Genomic DNA, 16,102 nt, shown 5'->3' on the forward strand with positions numbered 1-16,102 from the left:
ATGGCGACATCAAATATCTCGCTAATGGCAGTAATGACTTTCGTCGAAACAACTGTTGTGTAATTTATGCCCTTTACAGACATAACGCAATTTTTTAAAAAAAAAATCACGAAAAAATTAATTCCAGCACTAATGAGTTTAGGGAGTACACAATATTAGCAAATTGTGCAAAAATTTACAAACACACACACAAAGATGATGAGACTTACCAAACAAAAGCGCTGGCAGGTCGATAGACACACAAACATACACACAAAATCTAGCTTTCGCAACCAATGGTTGCCTCGTCAGGAAAGAGGGAAGGAGAGGGAAAGACAAAAGGATTTGGGTTTTAAGGGAGCGGGAGCGGAAAGACTTACCTTAGGGGGAAAAAAGGAGGGAAAAAAGGACAGGTATACACTCGCACACACACACATATCCATCCTCATATACACAGACACAAGCAGACATGGATATGTGTGTGTGTGTGCGCGAGTGTATACCTGTCCTTTTTTCCCTCCTTTTTTCCCCCTAAGGTAAGTCTTTCCGCTCCCGGGATTGGAATGACTCCTTACCCTCTCCCTTAAAACCCAAATCCTTTTGTCTTTCCCTCTCCTTCCCTCTTTCCTGACGAGGCAACCATTGGTTGCGAAAGCTAGATTTTGTGTGTATGTTTGTGTTTGTCTGTGTGTCTATCGACCTGCCAGCGCTTTTGTTTGGTAAGTCTCATCATCTTTCTTTTTAAATATATTTTTCCCACGTGGAACCCTCTATTATATATATATATATATATATATATATATATACACACTCACATCACAGTTCCAAACAACCACTTACACTAGTAGAGCATGGAGATGATGGCATAATTAAAGACAGTGATGATGTGTTACATATGTTACTACAAAATAATTTAACAGAACAAAAAATTACTAAGCAGCAGCAGAACACATACATAAAATACAGTTCCAATTGGCAAGCTTTTCGAGCCAGTGGCCCCTCATTCAGGCAGATGGATTGGAGGGGAAGGAAGAGGGGTGAAGGGAAAGGGTTGGAGAGGTCTAGGAAAAGGGCTAGGTTTTCGGAAAGTCACCCAGAACCACAGGTCAGGAGAGACCTACCATATGGGATGAGAAAGAGAGACTTCCTTCTCAGCCTATACAGTAAGTCTCCCCTAATGTGCGGCTCTGGGTGACTTTCTTGAAATCTACACCTTTCCCTACACCTCTTCAATCCTTTTCCTTCACCATTCTGCCTGAAGAAGCAGCCACTGGCTCAAAGCTTGCCAATCACGACCATCATGTGTCTGTGTTCAGCCGCCACTTTGTGAGTAGATTTTTTATCTATCCTATTAAATAATTTTGTCAATATTTGATTGTTTACATACAATACAATACAAAACAAAATAAGCTTTTCTTGCACAGGAGTCCAGCCACTCAGTGCACAGAGGTCTAAGGAAACTAGACAGTGCAGCTAAGGTTAATGTAAAGGCAGTTATACATGCAGCAAGGACAGACAGTAACCTAAGTGGAAAGATTGCGTCAGGAAAAAAAAAAAATAATAATAATAATAATAAAAAAAACACGGACCTTGATCAAGAGTGACTTCCTTTTAACTGTACGGTATATGTTACATTGCATTTAGGAACTTTCGGGTAATTGAACATGTATCCATAATTACAGATTTCTGTAGTTGTATATATAAGTTTGGATGTAGCTGTATTGCATTGATGTACTGGTGGATATTGTGTGGTATGACTCCTGTAGTTGATAGTATAATTGGTATAATGTCAACTTTATCCTGATGCCACATGTCCTTGACTTCTTCAGCCAGTTGGATGTATTTTTCAATTTTTTCACCTGTTTTCTTCTGTATACTTACTGAATTGGGTATGGATATTTCGATTAGTTGTGTTAATTTCTTCTTTTTATTGGTGAGTATGATGTCAGGTTTGTTATGTGGTGTTGTTTCATCTGTTATAATGGTTCTGTTCCAGTATAATTTGTATTCATCATTCTCCAGTACATTTTGTGGTGCATACTTGTATGTGGGAACATGTTGTTTTATTAGTTTATGTTGTATGGCAAGTAGTTGATGTATTATTTTTGCTACATTGTCATGTCTTCTGGGGTATTCTGTATTTGTTAGTATTGTACATCTGCTTGTGATGTGATCTACTGTTTCTATTTGTTTTTTGCAAAGTCTGCATTTATCTGTTGTGGTATTGGGATCTTTAATAATACGCTTGCTGTAATATCTGGTATTTATTGTTTGATCCTGTATTGCATTCATGAATCCTTCCATCTCACTGTATATATTGCCTTTTCATAGCCATGAATTGGATGCATCTGGATCGATGTGTGGCTGTGTTAGATGATACAGGTGCTTGCCATGTAGTGTTTTCTTTTTCCAATTTACTTTCTTTGTATCTGTTGATGTTATGTGATCTAAAGGGTTGCAGAAGTGGTTATGAAGTTGCAGTGGTGTAGCCGATGTATTTATATGAGTGATTGCTTTGTGTATTTTGCTAGTTTCTGCTCGTTCTAGAAAGAATTTTCTTAAATTGTCTACCTGTCCATAATGTAGTTAAAAACAAAGATGATGTGACTTACCAAACGAAAGTGCTGGCAGGTCGACAGATACACAAACATACACACAAAATTCAAGCTTTCAAAACAAACGGTTGCTTAATCAGGAAAGAGGAAAGGAGAGGGAAAGATGAAAGGATGTGGGTTTTATGGGAGAGGGTAAGGAGTCATTCCAATCCTGGGAGAGGCCTGCAGGGAGGATTGCCATGGATTCATAGTCTCCACTTACCACTCACAGTTTGGCAAAGCCAGACTAAGCAATTCTGTATTAGAGATACTAAAACTTGATGGTGTAATATCGATCAGAGTCCTGTTACTGAATACCACTCTCAAGTCTATATACTGGTAGGCAGTTTGGCCAGGCTATAAGCAAGTTTATTCTCCATGACCCCAATGTGGCCTGGGGTTCAGACGAAGATCACAGAGTGTCCGCATTGGTCAAGGGCACACAAGGTATCATGGGATGGTGAGGTTAACACTGGTCAAGGGCTTGTAAACTGCTGAAGGAGTTGCTGCAGATGGGAAAGGCTCTCTGAAGCGGAAACATATGCTCAAGAGCATGAGAGATGGCTATTAATTCTGCAGTGAAAACACTATAGCCATTTGGCAAGGAGTGCAGTTCAGTATGTCCTGCATGAGTACAAGAAAAGCCTACAAGACCAATAACCACTGAGCCTTTAGTATACACTACTACTGAAGCCCAGAATGTGCCAAGGATGGTGAAAAATTGGTGTCCGAAGGCCTCAGATGAACTGAGTCTTTCAGAACTTGTGACAGATCAAGACAAAGCTGTGGTCGAGAGATGCGCCATGGAGTTTTATGTGAGTGGGCCTAGAGGAGAGGCGATGGAGGAAACAACTAGGGTTCAGAGAGGCGGCACAGGACGCAGATTTTTACTGTAATCCCTGATTGGGGCCACCATGTGGGAGATCACTTTCTATATTTGGTAAGAGGAGACTGCAGTTTGGATGTTTAGGGGAGCTGCAAATGTATGTAGCGTACCTGATATGGTGGTGTTGGCACCTGATCCACAATAGAGGGGCCCCCAGCCTCGAAGAGTAAGCTGCTAACATGGCTAGTTTGAAAGATTCCTGTCAAGTCTTAACGCCACAATTGGATCCAGCATCCGTAATGCTGACAGTGATGCCAAACCGTATGTCAGAGTCCCATAACGAAGACAGGATTGTATCACGGCTTTGTAAAGATGCAGAAGGGTAGTGCAATCTGCAACCCAGCTAGTACTACTCAGGCAGTAAAGTGTATTAAAGTGCAGCCAGTACTTTCACTTAAGCTGGCGAAGATGGATAATCTACATCAACTGAGCCATGAAGACCAGTCCTAAAAAGTGGTAAGTCCATCACATTGAGTAATTGGTCATTGAGGTAAGGTTGTGGTTGAACGATATGATGCCAACCTAAGTGCACGACATGAGTCTTGGCAGCTGAAAACCAAAAGCCATGGATGAGCAAACATGTTTACACCTTTCGTATGGTGTCTTGCAGTCAATATTCAGTGATATCCACTCTAGATGAGCAATAGTAGAGGCAAAAGTCTTCAGCACACAAGGAGGGTGATACTGAGAACCCCACAGCTGCTGCTAGACCTTTTATGGCTACTGAAAAGAGAGGGCACTGAGTACAGACCCCTGTGGGACCCTATTTTCTTGGATATGGAGAGAACTGTTGGAGGCACCAACCTGAACCTAGAAAACACAATTAGACAGTGGGCCCACTGTAGGAGGTGGTGTAATAGACATGAGTACCATTGCCAAAGGGGGGCAACAATGTCTTAGTTATAGCGTAAGAGACAATTCTACATTCTGGATGCTACTGCTCTTATTACTTCTTGGCCTCTTCGTAAGTTGGTTTGCACCGAGTCTAATAGTCTTCTCCCCTCTCTCTGGAAAACAGTGCAATCTGGTGAGCAGGGAGAATGTTACTTTTGACAGCTGACACAGATGGGAGGAGCGGAACTAGGAGCGATTTTTTAGACAACAAAATTTTATTACCACCACCATGCTGTCATCATTAGTTATTGTATGTTTATAGTGAAGTTTAACCCCAATTTTGATGTGTTTTCTGTACATAAATCAAGTGATTTAGATTATTTACGTTTGAGACCAGCAATTCGCAATAGGCATGCTAACTTACGGTTATTAGAAAGGAACACGCTCCATACAACACAGCAGAACCAACACGTCTCACCAAGGCTGTGGTTGGCTCAGTTGTCTCACTGTTTGGTAGCCCCATACCTGGTAACAGTAAAAAATTAAAATATAAATTTGTCATTTAATGTATACCATTAAAACTTTCAAATTACTCTGAAGTTTCAAAAATATGTGATGGCATGAAATTGCTAAATTTCCAGCAAACATTTCTTACACCACCACATCAATGAAATCAGTTATGTAACACCATATTATTGGAATAGAGGTTAATGTCCTCAGAACAAAGGAGTAACCGGCAAATAATGTCACAAACAGATGGAACTGTTTTTCTTTATACCCGACTATCGACCTACACCCAGCTTCTCGGGGTTGCAGTAAGTATCTACAGCCAGACGACTTAATTGCAGATGTAATTTTGTTTATGGGCCATTGCACAGATTTATGATTAAAATCAGCTGCTCATCATCACTTTCATATAACTAACTATTTAAGCTGTTTACTCCTGGACAGTTTCTGCAGTATCTTGCAGGGGCCTCCCAGTAGTGGTAAATACTGCCGGTCTGGCACTGCCATTGTGGTAGCCTCAGACCTGTGTCCACAAACCTTACGCATGAATAATTGCATCAGTGGAAACCCTATCAATATCTCTACAGCAGTTCCTGAGAATACCCCGAACACACAGACAGAAACTGAATCAGGAAATATTAATGTATCTATTATACAGATGATATGATACTGAAATCTTAGCATATTCCCCTGTAAGTCAACTTTTTACAATCTGTTCAGCACTTTCTCTTACAACTATTGTCTGAAAGAGATAATTAGCATTTACTTAAGAAAACTGTCTGCCAAGTAAAACCCATTGCAATTATATTTCCAATCACCACTTGCATGCTCCACTTACATCATCTTTCCACCTGAGAAAATTAGTTCCTTCCCTTATGTTTCTAGTGTTCAGTAATAAAGTTGTCATTAAAAGTATCTCACTGTAATTGAAGTTAAGAGTTTGTTATTACTAACTGCAATCATACTTTTAACTTCAATTTTGACTATATACATCCTGAAAGCTAATACATAAAATGAAAATAGAAACTTACTTTAATGGACACCATTCTAATATAACAATATTTCCTGAAGGAGGAAATATTTTCAAAATATTTTAAGGAACAAAGAACAGCCAGCTCACTCTTTATTCGTATTCATAACCATTCATATATGACAGTCTTTTCGGGTTAGCAGCAGAGTCAGGGTGTCACACTGGCCACAGGCTGAAGCCCTGACTTGGCTGATAACCTGAGAAGACTCCATCAAAATTCACCTGCATTCCTATATATTCATATGGTACACAAATTGTTTTATTGGTAGATTGAGCCCCTTTATATAAAGCTAACACTAGAGGAAGAGAAATGATGTAAGCAATGGATAATTAGATAATGTTACTTGCAAAAATATAATAACAAAAAGTTTTAGAGTGTGGAAAGGACAGTAGAGTCCTGTCAATCTTTAAAGAAAAGCAGAACCTGTCAATCTTTAAAGAAAAGCAGAACAACTGTTAAATCCTAAAAATCATCACACAGGTGTTGGTTGGTTGGTTCGTTGGTTTGGGGGAGGAGGAGAGGGGGGGAACGACACACAGACCATATAGTGAGGTCACCGGTACCATCAGATTAGGGAAGGAAGTTGGCCATGCCCTTTCCAAGGAACACCATCCCGGCATTTGCCTGAAGTGATTTAGGGAATCACAGATGTGGGTTTGAACAGTTGGCATCTCGAATGCAAGCCCAGTGCAACTTGCTTGGTCAAATGGGTGTATGTGGCTAGTGTCTGAAAGCTAGATTGACAAAACTTTTAAAACATTGCAGCCTGCTGGTATTTTGGAAATAGGTCCAGATGACAAGATTGCAAAACAATCTTAGTCCATAGTTACTCAAATGGGCAATTAGTTATTCTAGCAAACCTTACACTTGAGTCACTGTCACACATAAAAATGTAGCTTGGACAAATAAACCTTAGACATGTAAATTGTTACCAATCAATGCTTAAAAGTAACATGCATGCATACTTTAAATATAAAAATGTGAGTTTATTTAAAATTATGGACCCAATTTAATTTTTATTCCTTTGGATTTGAATATCTGCATACCATTAAAGAAGAGGGCCAGACATTTCAATTACCGCCACTAGAGCACTGACAGTTGCATAAACTGCTAGAGTGCTCCCAGTAACAGCCAGACAGTTTGCATCAATAGCGTGTAAGATGGCTGACATGCAATGTAAGGTTTTCTGTCTTCTTGCATTCAGAAGAAATGAGTTGCCAATTTCTTTGCAGAGGACATTTCAAATGACTCGGCATTTAATTACCAACCACGAAAAGCATGAACTATTGGTTTAAGCAATTTTAGTAAACTCTATGGGTCTGTAAGGGACTGAGTACAGGTCAAATTCATGTGTCAAATGATGACATGGGACAAATTGAGGAAAGTTGTGTTAGTTGGTTGACTAAATGGACTAGATTATTAAGTCATTAGTCTTCTGCTTCAGACAGGTCTACATGACTGTAGATTAAACATGCCCTACTGCACAAAGCCCAGGGGAAGAAACTCCAAGGTCTATCAAAGGTCCATGAAGGTTAGATAAGAGAAAAAAGAAAGGGAGACATAGCAAGAAAGGCAAATGTGATGCCCCCTATAGGGAGCAGCCAGAAGCCCCTGAAACAGGGCAATGAAGGGGCATAAACATCCCCCACCCCTCACTACTTATCTGAATACCACAATCAGATACTGTCTGGGAAAGATTAGCAACATTGACAGGACAAGAGAAGAACAAATAAAAGATGAAAAAGTTGAACAGACTACATGGGAGGGGGGAAGAAGAGTAAAAGAGCAGGTTGGATGAGGATTTGTGTGGACCACGTAGCCCAGACAGATGCAACCTGGTCTGGGCAGAAGAGGCAACTGTGTTCTGCCAATCACTCAATGGGCTGATAAGGTTTAGTGGCCCCCTTAAACAAAGTAGTGAAAGCCCCCCTTCACAAATAAAATGTAAAATTAAGTCAGCTGCTGAGGCGCCGCCTCTTAACACCATGGGTACAAGCCAGGGACTTAAGACCCTGCCACATGACAGCTAGGTTAAGACACTTCAGCAATGTATGGACCACCACCAAATGTGAACGACGACAGAGGGATGGGTCCTCCTGATGGAGGCGATGACCACGAGTCAGCCAAATATGGCTGATGTGGAGCCTGCAAAGAATGGTACAGTCTTTGCGAGAAGCCTGCATTGGGGACCTTCACAGATCTGCAGTCTCCTTTATCACGCATAGTTAGTTTTGTGAAAACAGAGCCGTTCTGTATTCCAGATACCTAAAACTTTATGGCCTAATACTGATCAGAGGTCTGATTCCAGAATACCAATCTCTAGAGTCTTACTCGTAGTCAGTTTGGCCAGGCTATCAGCAAGTTCATTACCTGGGATCCCAAAGTGGCCTGGGGTCCACACAAAGGTCATTTAGTGTCCACATTGGTCAAGGGCATACAGGGTATCCCACATAGCCATGTCCAAGGGAGGACAAGTTAACACTGGTTGAGGGCTTTCAAACTGCTAAAGGATTACAGACAGTCATGCAAAACACTTTTGAACATTTCTGAAAATTGTCTGAGTAGCTCACTCAGCAGCCCACACACAATGGGCCTTATAGCTCAAATAAGCTGGATCTTTTTGAAAGTGTGTACAGAAACAAGGGTTAGCAAAGATGTTATAGCAACAATGAGTATAAATAATGTATACTGCCAGGTAAGGCTCATCAACTCTATAGCTCAAAGCACTTGTTGTCATCATTGTGGAGTAGCAGTAGTTCATATGAGGTGGTACAGAAATTGAAACCCCCTTACAGACCCTGGAAAAATAATGTTAACTTTCGACACACTAATTACTGATGAAATGGTGTGACTGGCCCCAAACAGGTTGCTGCAAAGTAACGAGTTAACACATTCAGATCTGACTTCAGATGAGGTAGCATAAATTGCAGAATGAGAAGAATTTATCACTGCCGCACAGAATGTACATTTGGATGAGAGGGAGGTGGCAAAACTTAATGAGACCCCCACCAGGAGGGCAGGTCCCCCATCAAAAGCTATTCAGGCTTCGGCAACCATGAACAAGTTGGTCAGTTGACCATAGTGACAGGAGGTTCTCTAGCACCCCAATACCAGTAAGAAAGAAGTGGGCCCACAGAGGACTGTTCTCTGTGTGTGCCACAAGAGAAACACCATTGAGTTCATAGCAGGTGCAGAGTGCCTGCATTCCCAGCATCAGATTCTGTGCCACAGGAATGGCAGTTTTGTCCTGATTGCTGGTCATTACATGAGAAAATACACTGCCCCTATTTCTTTTCAACTTATTCAGCTTTACATTCACCAGGGCACTTCGCAGAGGTGTGCAAGGAATGATGACAAGCAATGCCATGGGATAAAGTTCCCATATTAGCCAACAAGTCTGCAAACACCTCAGCAGGCCTACAGCCACAATGTACCATAGCAGGCTTTTTTTTTTGTGGTTTGATGGCACACAACTTCAATGGTCATTAGCGCCCAGACTATGTTAGGAATGCACCGCGAGGCACAAGTTTAAAACAGCAACTAAAAGGGAAAACACGATAAAAGACAGATTGACAGGCATAGGATTAAAAAAACAGTATAATCAAATGTCCTCAGACAGGTTTGTCAAGTTGATAAAACGAAGAACGCGAGCAGCTGCTCCTGGGTCATCCGCTAAAATGGCATCTAGAGTACATGGCAGGCCAAGATCAAGATGCAGTGTATTAAAATCCGGACAGGACGTTAAAATGTGGCGGACCGTCAGCAATTGCCCACATGGGCAGAACGGCGCCGGCGCAGCCGTCAGCAGATGGCGATGGCTGAACCGGCACTGTCCAATTCGTAACCAGGCCAAAACGACCTCCTCCCGCCGAGAAGGGCGTGAGGACAACGTCCAAGCCATGGGAAGAGGTTTCAAGGCCCGAAGCTTGTTGTCCGTAGGTGCAGCCCAATCGGCATGCCACAGCAATAAAATGCACCGACAAATGACCCTGCTACAATCTGATGAAGGGACAACAATAAGCTGTCTGAGGCTGGAGGACCGCAGCCTTGGCCACGGCATCTGCAGCTTCGTTCCCAGGGATATCGACATGGCCAGGAACCCACAAGCTAACCGGAAAACCGCCGTCCACCAGCTGCTGAAGAGAGCGTTGGATCCGGTGCGCGAAAGGGTGAACCGGATACAGATCACTGAGGCTCTGGATGGCGCTCAGGGAATCGAAGCAGATGACATAAGCAGAATGTCGGTGGCGGCAGATGTAAAGAACAGCCTGGTAGAGGGCAAAGAGCTCAGCTGTGAAGACCGAACAATGGCCATGGAGCCGGTATTTGAAACTTTGTGCCCCGACAATAAAAGAACACCTGACCCCATCACTGGTCTTAGAGCCATCTGTATAAAAGAAGGTCATATTAATGAACTTCGAACGAAGTTCGACAAAACGGGAATGGTATACCGAACCGGGGGTAACCTCCTTTGGGAGCGAGCTGAGGTCAAGGTGAACGCAAACCTGAGCCTGGAGCCAAGGTGGCGTGTGGCTCTCACCCACTCTAAAGGTTGCAGGGAGTGAAAAATAAAGGTGTTGAAGGAGGCGGCGAAAGCGAACTCCAGGGGGTAGCAGGGCAGAGACATACAACCCATATTGACGGTCGAGAGAGTCGTCAAAGGAACGATAAGACGGGTGGTCAGGCATTGACAGTAGCCGACAGGCATACCAACAAAGCAGTATATCGCGCCGATAGGTGAGTGGCAATTCACCGGCTTCAGCATGAAGACTGTCGACGGGACTAGTATTAAACACTCCGATCGCAAGACGTAAACCCCGATGTTGTATGGAGTTGAGGCGGCGTAAGATGGACGTCCGTGCAGAGGAGTATACGAAGCTCCCATAAACCAGCTTGGAGCGGAGGATCGACCGATATAGGCGAAGTAGGACGGTTCGATCCGCTCCCCACGATATACCACTGAGAACACGGAGGACATTTAGAGAACGGGTACAATGGGCAGCCAAATATGACACATGTGGAGACCAGCTAAGTTTCCTGTCAAATGTGAGACCTAAAAATTTTGTTGTCTCCACGAATGGGAGGGCAACGGGACCAAGTCGTAAGGACGGTGGGAGAAACTCTGTAGCGCCAGAAGTTAATACAGACCGTCTTCTCGGCAGAAAAACTGAAGCCATTGGCGACAGTCCAGGAGTAAAGACGGTCAAGAGAACGCTGAAGACAGCGCTCCAGGAAACATTTACGCTGCACACTGCAATAGATGGTAAAATCGTCCACGAAAAGGGGGCCTGATACATCAGCTGGGAGGCAATCCATTACTGGATTGATTGCTATGGCGAAGAGAGCGACACTCAAAACTGAGCCCTGTGGCACCCCATTCTCCTGGCGAAAGGTGTCTGACAGGACAGAACCCACACGTACCCTGAACTGTCGATCCATTAAAAAGGAACGAATAAAAAGAGGGAGGCGACCACGAAGGCCCCATGTATGCATGGTGCGGAGAATGCCCGTCCTCCAACAGGTGTCCTAAGCCTTCTCCAAATCAAAGAACACAGCTGCAGTCGGGTGCTTCCACAAGAAGTTATTCATAATGAAGGTCGACAAGGTAACCAGATGGTCAACAACAGAGCGGCACCTACGAAATCCACATTGTACATAGGTAAGTAGGCGGTGAGATTCGAGCAGCCAAACCAAATGAGAGTTAACCATTCGTTCCATCACCTTACAGACACAGCTGGTAAGCGAGATGGGTCGATAACTGGAAGGGAAGTGCTTGTCCTTCCCTGGCTTAGGAATCAGTACAACAATAGACTCGCGCCAGCATGCGGGAACATGTCCCTCAATCCAGATGCAATTATAAGTAAGAAGAAGGAAACCTTTACCCGCAGGAGAAAGGTTCTTCAGCATCTGAATATGAATAGAATCAGGCCCTGGAGCGGAAGACCGTGACCGGGCAAGTGCATTTTCGAGTACCCGCATGGTGAATGGGGCATTATAACTTTCACGATTCAAGGAGCGGAAGTTAGGTGGCCTAGCCTCCTCTGCCTGTTTTCGGGGCAGGAAGGCAGGGTGGTAATGAGCGGAGCTCGAAACCTCTGCGAAAAAGCGGCCGAAGGCATTGGAGACATCCTCAGGGCCACAAAGATGTCATTCGCAACCATCAAGCCAGAAACTGGTGAGTGGACCTTAGTGCCAGATAGCCGGCGCAGGCTACTGCAGACAACAGAAGGAGTAAAACTGTTGAAGGTGCTTGTGAAAGCAGCCCAGCTGGCTTTCTTGCTTTCTTTAATAATACGACACTGCGCACGTAATCGTTTATAATTGATACAATTCGCCACTGTAGGGTGGCGTTTAAAGGTGCATAAAGTACGTCGACGAGCACGTAAAGCGTCTCTACATGCTGCGGTCCACCAGGGGACTGGTACGCGACGTGGAGAAGAAGTAGTGTAAGGGATGGAATATTCAGCAGCAGTGAGAATGACTTCCGGGAGGTGTGCGACCTGACTATCGCAGCTTGTGAAGGTTTGATCCCGAAAGGCCGCCCTGGAAGAGAAGAGCCCCCAGTCTGCTATGGAGATGTTCCAACTAGTTGAGCACAGAGAGGGGGGTATGATGCAGAAGATGGAGAACACACGGGAAGTGGTCGCTCGAATATGTATCAGAAAGTGCATACCACTCAAACCGGCGTGCAAGTTGGGTAGTACATATAAAGAGGTCTAAATAGGAATAGGTGTGAGATGTGTCCGAAAGAAAAGTAGGGGCGCCAGTGATGAGGCAGACAAGATTGAGCTGGTTGAAAAGGTCTGCTAACAGGGAGCCCCTCAGGCAGGATGCTGGAGAGCCCCAAAGGGGATGGTGGGCATTGAAGTCTCCAGTTAACAAAAATGGTGCAGGGAGCTGTGCAATAATTTGCATCATGTCTGTCCCGGTAACGGCAGACAACGACGGAGTGTAAACCGTACAAATGGAAAATGTAAAAGTGGGGAGAGTAATTCGGACGGCAACTGCCTGCAGGCCGGTGTGCAATGTGATGGGATCGTAGTAAATATCATCCCGGACCAGCAACATAACCCCTCCATGAGCCGGAATACCTACCACAGGGGGTAGGTCAAAACGCACAGAGGTGTAGTGTGCCAAGGCAATGTGATCGCATGGGCGTAACTTTGTTTCCTGGAGGGCTACGACGAGCGGACGGTGCAAGCGGAGCAGCAACTTCAAGTCCTCTCGGTTGGAGCGAATGCTGCGAATATTCCAGTGAATAAGTGCCATCGTGAGAGAAAAAGGAAGATGAAAGAAGGGGTCACCTTGAAGGCCGCTTAGGGCCTGGCTTCGAGCGAGCACTGCTGCCGCTATCAGTAGGCGGACAGTTATCGTCCATTGGTTCTATAGGTTCATCGGCCATCTTGATAAGATGGCCGGGAGGGGGAGCTTCCTCTGCAGGTGAACAGCCAGATGTTTGGCTACCAGCGGTGCGGCCAGGCGAAACGGATGACAGCTTGGGGCGGCAACCGCTGGGTGGCGCAGGAGAAGAAATGCGCCGTGGCGGAGAAGGAGAACTGTGCTTCCTATGAGCCTTCTTGGAAGGACGTTTAGTGGAAGTACTGGTCGACGGCTGGGAGTTCGAGGTATGTAGGAAGTCTGCACGGGACGGTTCCTTCTTGAAGGCCTGTGCATCTGACTTCTGGGTCTTCGGCTTGGCAGAAACTGATGAAGGTGCTTGTGTCTGAGGGGTAACAGGAGGAAGAGGAGACGTCGACTGGGCGATCTTAGCACTGGCCGAACAGACGACCGTAGTGCTGAAGGTCAGATTGCATGTCTGCGTCGCCATCTCCATGGTAGTCTGAGGAGAGGCGAGGACAGTACTGTATTTCCCCGCTGGGAGCAGCGTGGGCTTCGTACTAGCAAATAGCTTGCGAGCAGCCGAGGTTGACACTCTTTTTGACCCGAATTTCTTGGATACAGCGTTCTTCCTTGTAGATGGGACAGTCGCGGGAGGACGCTGCATGGTCACCCTGACAGTTCACACAACGAGGAGACGGAGGTGGACAGTCACCCTCATGGGCATCCCTGCCACAAGTGACACATTTAGCTGCATTGGAACAAGACTGGCGAGTGTGATTAAAATGCTGACACTGGTAGCAGCACGTAGGTGTTGGGACATAGGGGCAAACAGAAATAACCTCGTAGCGTGCCTTACTTGTCTACCCAGGGCGGGGAATTACACGTTACCTCGTCACCGGCTACGCGTGCGAACGCGTGGGTCGGCCTTCAGGCGCACACAGGGAGGAAGGAAGAAGAGGAAAAAGAAGAGAGAGAGGGAGAGAGAGGACAGACTGTCTCAAATGCCGAGGCAGAGACCAGAGGAGGCAAGGAGAAGGAGGCAAGGAGAAGAGTAAGTAAGACAGTGAGATGGAGAAGAACAAAGGAAGGAACCAACCAAAGGAAGGAAGAAACCAGAAGAAATGAAAAACCAAAAATGACCGCAAATATAGGTCGTAGAACCGTCCGTCTCCGGACACAGGCGCTGACTAACCCCTTGAGGGGGAGGGACTCCTTTTCGTCACCTCTTACGACAGGCAGGAATACCTCGGACCTATTCTAACCCCCGGACCCGCAGGGGGGATAGCAGACTGAGATAGCTGGGTGTTGCATAATGTTTCAATTTGACACAGTAGCCTCAGCCAGTCTGAATAGTTTGGATACTTATTACCAGTGGGTGCACTCAACCCTCGGCACCAAGCATGTTGTTGCAAAAATGTTGGATGGCAACTCACATTTCTTGTTGTCAATTCACAATTGGCAGAAAAAATACTAGGATTTCATGCTTTCACTATTTTTTGATTTAAAGTAGTCGATAAAGTTAACCTTGTCCCTCAGTAGTACTATTTTGGAACTTGGAGGCAGGGATCTGGGTACAGACATCCATTTTGAGGTCCACACAACACTAACAGTTTGCTGTTCCTATGTTCTGTCAAGCCAACCTCTTGCTGTTTGCTATACTGGAAAGTGAAGGTGGAGGTGGAGCTTGAAGGATGGCAGAATCTTGGGGTGGTGTCACTGGTTTCATCTAGCCAATGGGACACCTCATAATACAGAAACCGAACAGCAATTTTAAACTTTGCAGTCATTTTAAGCACACTATCAATGCACAATGTGAAACATATGTTTATCCTGTACTGTGTCCTGAGGAATTTGTGGCTAAGTTGGCTAGCAGTCAGGATTTTTCCAAAGCTGACTTCATGGATACAGAATTGGAGTTGACAGTGGACATCGAGTTATGGCGAATTTTAGTATTAAGTATTTCTTTTGGGATGTATCAGTTTAACCATTTGCTGTTTGTGATAGCTTCAGTGTTTTCTTGAGCAACTTAAGAACATTCCGTGCTGCATCAGTTATTGAGACATTTGCGTTACTGGCTCCATGACAGAACAGTATTTGCAAACTTCATATGTGGTTTTCCTACAACTATTGGACAATGGGCTGCTACATGAACTTTGGAAATTTAGCTTTTTTCCTCTTAGAGTGCATTTCTTTGGGCATGGTAAGTAAGAATGGTATAGCATGTTGCATAAATAGCAATTCCTGAGAATATTAGAGAGTTTACAGACTATTTAGGAAAAGTAAACTACTACACAAAATCCATTCCATGCACTTGTCACTAATGAATCTGCTTCGTCATAAAGTGAAGTTTGTGATATGAAGCATGTCACCTCTGCTAAGCACTGTGTTTGGCTTCTTTCACTCCCGGTAAGCCTTTTATTCAAGTTTCCACCAACACTGCACCACTGCGATTTCTGTGCTCACACAGAAATCCCAATATCTCAAAGCATCCTTTGTATTCACCTCTAAGGCCTCATCAAAAGCATGCAGAAATTACTCTCAGATTGAGACGTACGCACTCACGATCATATACAGTGTAAAACTATTCCACATATTCTTGTACGGCACTAGGTTCCCCCAGCCTACAGACCGCAAGCAGCTTATCTGAGATATCCCCCGTCCTAGTTTCTGGAGAGAATTGCAGAATTTTACAGCACTGGCTCTCGTTTCTGAGTAATTACTCCTGTAATATTCACTACAGACCAACATCACAGCACAAGAATGTGGAAGCTTTGACTTTATTACTGTAGAGTCCAGACACCAATGACAGGCAGGAGGAAGTCTGTTTTGCCTGGACCATAATTTGCAAGATACCCTCAACGAGTTTTCTTTGGTGGTTGGGAAGTCACAGGAGCTACAAGTGAGGATCCTCTTGCGCAGTGTTAATGTTG

The 16,102-nt window shown here is 44.5% G+C and overlaps 1 protein-coding gene across 4 annotated transcripts in view; it reads right to left on the bottom strand.

Annotated features, from left to right (window-relative positions):
- The window catches only part of LOC126162113 (UDP-sugar transporter UST74c), a 164,149-nt gene that overhangs the window by 21,612 nt on the left and 126,435 nt on the right, over positions 1–16,102 (bottom strand). For all 4 annotated transcript variants that reach the window (XM_049918395.1, XM_049918394.1, XM_049918396.1 and 1 more), the window contains one exon: positions 4,718–4,818. In XM_049918395.1, coding sequence (XP_049774352.1) covers positions 4,718–4,818 — 101 coding nt within the window. The remainder of the gene's footprint in view (positions 1–4,717; positions 4,819–16,102) is intronic.

Source organism: Schistocerca cancellata, chromosome 2 (assembly GCF_023864275.1).
Source record: "Schistocerca cancellata isolate TAMUIC-IGC-003103 chromosome 2, iqSchCanc2.1, whole genome shotgun sequence".
In the NCBI taxonomy this organism is placed as follows: Eukaryota; Metazoa; Arthropoda; class Insecta; order Orthoptera; family Acrididae; genus Schistocerca; species Schistocerca cancellata.